Source organism: Oncorhynchus kisutch, linkage group LG30 (assembly GCF_002021735.2).
Source record: "Oncorhynchus kisutch isolate 150728-3 linkage group LG30, Okis_V2, whole genome shotgun sequence".
Lineage (NCBI taxonomy): Eukaryota > Metazoa > Chordata > Actinopteri > Salmoniformes > Salmonidae > Oncorhynchus > Oncorhynchus kisutch.
The window spans coordinates 15,044,330-15,050,979 of record NC_034203.2 but is presented as its reverse complement, the minus strand read 5'-3'; the positions used below and the strand labels follow the sequence as shown (position 1 = coordinate 15,050,979).

Below are 6,650 nucleotides of genomic sequence, written 5' to 3'. Positions count from 1 at the left end.
TTTGTTCAAAAGGAATGTGGCTGTCTTACCTCATTTTTTGTACCTTTTTTTAACTAGGCAAGTCCGTTAAGAACAAATTCTTATTTACAATGACCGCCTACACCGGCCAAACCTGAACGGCGCTGGGCCAATTGTGCGGCGCCATATGGGACTCCCAATCACTGCCGGTTGTGATACAGCCTGGATTAAAACCAGGGTGTCTGTAGTGACGCCTCTAGCACTGAGATGCATTGCCTTAGACTGCTGTGCCACTCGGGAGCCTTGTGTGGCTACACTACCGCAGACAGACTGACTTAGTTTGAACATTTCTATAAGAAATAAGCACATTTTAAAAATCAGCATTAATATATTTTCATATATGTGATAGCAGGATGATACTGTGTTCGCAAGTGGTTGTTCACATTGTTTGTTGTGGTCTGCTATCTCTTTGTCTTAAGGATGTCTCAGACTTCACCCAATGTTCTGCTGCATAGAACCCCTATCCAGCTACTGTAGACAACTGAGGCTATGTCACATATAGGAAGTGGTCATGGGAAGAAAAAAAAAACAGAACTGTGAAACTACTGTGTCTGGAACGGACAGACAGACAGACAGACTGATAGACAGACGCACCAGCAGAATGGCATCTATAAGGTAAGGTTTCACTTGGACTGTATTCTATTTCATCATTACAACAGAATTGGCACAACATTTTTGATTTCATTCATTTATCTATAACAATGTAATAAACAAATCCAGAAGTCATCTTTTACTCCTTTAAAGCATAACCCATTCAAATTGAACAGTCTGAATTGGGTTCACATTTTTCAAACCTTCCTTTTACCTGTTTACATTCATTGAGAGCTCTTTACAAGAGAGAGCCAGCCAAAATAGCATTTTTGTTTGGAATACTCTGGCTGTTTGGCGAGCAGACGGGTAGTGAAGAGGTTAAGGATTCTCACATTAAAACAGGCAGGCACTGCTTCTGTACGTGAGAAGGGTACAGATACTGTGCTCGCACAAGTAAGGGAATGTGGTTTTGCATAATGACGCGTGTGTGTATGTGTGCGAGCGTGTGGGTGTTTCACTTGCCTTTCAAATGGCATCTGGGGTATATAGGTACAAGCTTGCTAAATATCACAGTAGTGGAAAGATAATTGGGAGGAAAAAAGCTAAACAATTCTTATAAAGGCTATTACCTTTATGTATAATTAATCCACAATCAAAATACCATAACTCCTTTTAGAAATCTTTCCTTTAAGATGTTTGATTATGTACATGTCTTGATGCTTTATTAACCCATCCACCACCCCACCGCTTCGGAGGAAACATATCTTGTTTGTTTTTTACAGCTTTTCCGCTACATTTTACATACACATTTTACATACACATTTTACATACACATTTTACATACACATTTTACATACATGGTACTTTATTCAAAAACAATCACATAACAATAATACATTGCAGTATGCCTTCATTAACTAAATAAAGCACCAACCAGTTTCTCCCTTTGACCCCTCAGCGACGCCATGGAAACCAACTGCTCCTTCGACGAGGTGGACCACCTGATGACATCACTGGAGCTCGTCATCTACGTGCCCATCTTCGTGTTTGGCCTTATCCTCAACATCCTCGCCCTGGTTGTCTTCTGCATCTTCCTCCGCAAGTGGAGCGAGTCCACCATCTACATGACCAACCTAGCCCTCATGGACCTCCTTCTCCTCCTCCTGCTCCCCTTCAAGATGCACGCCACTAACCACCAATGGGCGGCCCACCACCGCTTCCTCTGCTCCCTCCTGGAGAGCCTTTACTTCGTGGGGATGTACGGCAGCATCTATACCATCGCCTGCATTGCTGTGGACCGCTGGGTGGCCATATGCCACCCATTCCGCGCCAAGCAGCTCCGTTCCCCCCGGGCTGCTCTGTGGACCTGCATCCTGGTCTGGGTGGTGGTGCTGGGTGGCATCTCCCCCATCTACGGGTTCCGCAAGGAGGAAACAGGGTCCTTCCACTGCTTCCACACGTTCTCAAAGGAGGGCTGGCATCCAAAGGTGATCGGCTGCCTGTTGAGCTTCGGGTTCGTGGGGCCAGCCCTGGTGCTGGTGGTGTGTTCAGCCCAAAGCATCCGGACACTGAGGCAGTCGGGCCAGGAGAGTCCTAAAAGCAGAAGCTGCGTGAAGATCATCTACAGTAGTCTTTGCGCCTTCCTGGTCCCATTCACACCCAGCCACCTGGGCATCCTGCTACAGTTCCTGGTGAGTTAATAATAAGGCTAGAAATGCCATAAATACTTTCTTAAGGTTATCTTTTGTGCACATACAGTACCAGTCAAAAGTTTGGACCCACCTACTCATTCCAGGGTTTTTCTTGATTGTTACTATTTTCCTCATTGTAGAATAATAGTGAAGACATCAACACTATGAAATAACTCATATGAAATAATGTAGTATCCAAAAAAGTGTTCAACAAATCAAAATCTATTTATATTTGAGTACAAAGAAATTACACTCCATCATTACTTTAAGACATGAAGGTCAGTCAATACGGAACATTTCAAGAACTTTGAAAGTTACTTCAAGTGCAGTCGCAAAAACCATCAAGCGCTATGATGAAACTGGCTCTCATGAGGACCGCCACAGGAAAGGAAGACCGGAAGTTACCTCTGCTGCAGAGGATAAGTTCAATAGAGTTAGCTGCACCTCAGATTGCAGCCCAAATAAATGCTTCACAGAGTTCAAGTAACAGACACATCTGAACATCAACTGTTCAGAGGAGACTGTGTGAATCAGGCCTTCATGGTCAAATTGCTGCAAAGAAACCACTTATAAGGGACCCCAGAAGAAAAGACTTGCTTGGGCCAAGAAACACAAGCAATGAACATTAGACTGGTGGAAATCTGTCCTTTGGTCTGATGAGAAGGAGAGTAGGTGAACGGATGATCTCTGCATGTTGGTTCCCACCGTGAAGCATGGAGGAGGAGGTGTGATGGTATGTGGGTGCTTTACTGGTGACACTGTCAGTGATTTATTTAGAATTCAAGGCACACTTAACCAGCATGGCTACCACAGCATTCTGCAGCAATCTGGGTCGCACTTAGTGGGACTATCATTTGTTTTTCAACAGGACAATGACCCAAAACACACCTCCAGGCTGTGGGATATTTTACCAAGGAGAGTGGAGTGTTGCATCAGATGACCTGGCCTCCACAATCACCTGACTTCAACCCAATTGAGATGGTTTGGGATGAGTTGGACCACAGATTGAAGGAAAAGCAGCCAACAAGTGCTCAGCATATGTGGGAACTCCTTCAAGACTGTTGGAAAAGCATTCCAGGTGAAGCTGGTTGAGAGAATGCCAAGAGTATGCAAAGCTGTCATCAAGGCAAAGGGTGGCTACTTTGAAGAATCTCAACAACAACAAGAAATTGTTTAACACTTTTTTGGTAACTGCATGATTCCATATGAGTTATTTCACAGTTTTGATGTCTTCACTATTATTCTGCAATGTAGAAAACAGTAAAAATGAAGAAAACCCCTTGAATGAGTAGGTGTGTCCAAACTTTTGACTGGTACCGTGATTATCTGGGGGCATCTTCACCCTTTCGCTCTGGTCTGTTATTGCTAAGACCCAGAGTTTTTCCTGGCCGTGTGACCTGACCTGACAGGCATAACCTCTATCTAATCCTCTTTGTCCTCCCAGGTGCATCAACGCCTGATCGAGGACTGCTTGGCCAAGACAAGGATCAGCTTGTACATTCAGGTGACCATGAGTCTGGCCAACATCACGTGCTGTCTAGACGCTCTGTGTTACTACTTCATCACCACGGAGGTGAGGAGCTCCAAGCAGACCTTCACCTTCAGGAGGTCCATGAGCCAGAAGAGAGCCACCACCAGCACCTCGGAGCTCTGACGAGACCCATGGAGGAAAAAACACTGAGACAAACTGGTTGAAATGACGTTTTATCCATTTTCGCCCACTGGGAAGTTACTGGTTGTAATCTGACTAGGTTTGTGAGACATTCTGCCACTGTTGGAGGACAAGGGACGTCGACACGGAAAAAAGGAGTGTTTATTGTTGAATACCTAGACAACAAGATAGGTTGAAGGACAACAAGGTATTGTAGGTTGAATAGGAGAAGTCAGTTTGCTTACAATAGGCATTCATGAGCTCTATAAATCACACAGTACGTGTGCTAAGACATACAGTCAGGTCGAAAGTAATTGGATCCCTTGATATAGATGATCAAAAAAGACTGTGTAAAATAAATTATACAAATACTGAGCTGTATTGTATGCTCAATTTTAAAGAAAGAAAATCATATTATTTTATGCTAATACTAATGCTCAGAGAAAGAGATTTTGTTTAACAAGTCATTTTTTTTCAATCTCAAAAAGATATGGATCCCCATTTTTCAATAGTCCAGCACCCACCCCTTGCAAGAATAATGACACTGAGCCTTTTTCTGAAATGTTTTATGAGATTGGAGAACACATTGGGAGGGATCTTTGACCACTCCTCTAAACAGAATCTTTCCAGAATATTTCCTTGGTCTGCATTTATGGACTGCCCTCTTCAATTTAAACCACAGGTTTCCAATGGGGTTCAAGTCCAGAAACTGAGTTGGCCACAGGCAAAATGTTGATTTTGTGCTCCGTTAACCATTTCTTTGTGGACTTTGATGTGAGCTTGAGGTTATTATCTTGCTGGAAGATCCACTTGCGTCCAAGTTTTATCCTCCTGGCAGAGGCAACCAGGTCTTTGGCTCAAATGTCCTGGTAATTGGTAAAGTTCATGACGCCATTGACCTTATTAACAAAGGCCCCAGGACCAGTGGAATCAAAGTAGCCCCATAACATCAAAGTTCCACCGCCATATTTTACAGTCGAGATTAGGTATTTTGTGGCCATGCACTTCTATTTTCATGTCACCTGATCATAGTTTGCTAAATGCCATTGGCACTTAGATTGGAACCGGTCATATGACATGTTATATTTTATACAGTCTTTTTTTTGCTCAGCTTTATTAAGGGATCCAGTCATTTTGGACTCCACTGCATGTGGGCTAAGACAGCCCGCCACTGGTTTCAACTGCCGTCATAAAGAATAAAATCCCCATTTATCTGCGTATGCAGTATGCTGAATGTTACTGTGGAGGTATGACTAAACATATGTACATCAACTATATATTATGTTCTGTATTGAATATGGTGTATTATAATTGTATTACATTATTACATGATCATAGTTTTGTTCATGTCTGTAATTAGGGTAAAAGTAGTCCATTTAAAATACGTATGTAGTGTATAGGATGGATACGATTAGGATATGTGATTTAGGTGAATTGGAATGGAATAAACCCCAACCCTGCTACATTGCATGAAAATCCTGGTCATTATTGTTTTAGCTGCGTTCATTTACCCTCTTGTGTAAATGAATGAATGCTTTGTTAGACAACAGTCCAAACAGGAGTACACATTATTAAAGCTGTCTATTCATATAACATCAACCTATGTTACTGACCGCTAAAATAAGTTTTGTTCGGTCATTAGATGAATTTATTTTTATTTTTAAGTAAACAGTGTTATTTGATCTGTTTTCTAGAATCAGTTGTTCAAAACAGTCCTTATCAGTACGTTACATGTACCTTTAACTGGCGTTTTGAAACTGATAGGAGGATGAACAGAAATGTAGACTGCTGTCTGGCTGAACTCCCAGGATCTTGATTTAGTCTGGCTTTGAAGGACAGTCGGTTTAAACCTTCATGGTGAAAAAAGAGAAACCAAATGGAACACCGTGGTAAAGACTTCCGAATAAACCCCTGATCCATTTCCCTTTGAGGCCCGACTAGGTTGGCTACATGAGCCTCTACAATGACTCACTTTCTTGTGACTTAATTTAATCAGAATCAGAATCTCAGTAATATCCATATATATACCCTACTGTTCAAGTGCTTGGGGTCACTTGGAAATGTCCTTGTTTTTGAAAGAAAAGCTTCTTTTTTTTGTCCATTAAAATAACATCAAATTGATCAGAAATACAGTGTAGACATTGTTTATGTTGTAAATTTGTAAATGACTGCTGTAGCTGGAAACGGCAGATTTTTTATGGAATATTTACATAGGCGTACAGAGGCCCATTATCAGCAACCATCACTCCTGTGTTCCAATGGCACGTTGTGTTATCTAATCCAAGGTCATAATTTTATAGTGTATATATACAGTGCCTTGCGAAAGTATTCGGCCCCCTTGAACTTTGCGACCTTTTGCCACATTTCAGGCTTCAAACATAAAGATATAAAACTGTCTTTTTTTGTGAAGAATCAACAACAAGTGGGACACAATCATGAAGTGGAACGACATTTATTGGATATTTCAAACTTTTTTAACAAATCAAAAACAGAAAAATTGGGCGTGCAAAATTATTCTGCCTTCGCAAGGCACTGTATATATATATATATATATATAGAGAGAGAGAGAGAGAGAGAGAGAGAGAGAGAGAGAGAGAGAGAGAGAGAGAGAGAGAGAGACTTCTACTAAAGCGCATTATAGATCTCATGTAAAACATGAAGAAAAGGTATCAGATCAGGTCACACTTTGCACCTGTTTTTTCAGTAAGGGATTTAACATCTAAAACAAGGCTACAACGTTATTAACCTTTCTGCAACTG

At 41.6% G+C, this 6,650-nt stretch overlaps 1 protein-coding gene across 1 annotated transcript; it reads left to right on the top strand.

Annotated features, from left to right (window-relative positions):
- Positions 1 to 408: 408 nt before the first annotated feature.
- Positions 409 to 6,019, top strand: LOC109874479 (G-protein coupled receptor 55). The gene is made up of 3 exons (XM_020466380.2): positions 409 to 633; positions 1,508 to 2,240; positions 3,685 to 6,019. The coding sequence occupies exons 1-3, from the start codon at positions 530 to 532 to the stop codon at positions 3,892 to 3,894; spliced, it is 1,047 nt and encodes a 348-aa protein (XP_020321969.2). The 5' UTR covers positions 409 to 529; the 3' UTR covers positions 3,895 to 6,019.
- The last annotated feature ends 631 nt before the right edge of the window (positions 6,020 to 6,650 follow it).

Bases quoted from the DNA above. Each gene is read 5' to 3' on its own strand.
- LOC109874479 (XM_020466380.2), top strand. From the start codon at position 530: ATGGGAAGAAAAAAAAAACAGAACTGTGAAACTACTGTGTCTGGAACG. The intron at 634-1,507 runs GTAAGGTTTCAC...TTGACCCCTCAG, and splicing joins AGCAGAATGGCATCTATAAG to CGACGCCATGGAAACCAACT. The intron at 2,241-3,684 runs GTGAGTTAATAA...TTGTCCTCCCAG, and splicing joins GCATCCTGCTACAGTTCCTG to GTGCATCAACGCCTGATCGA.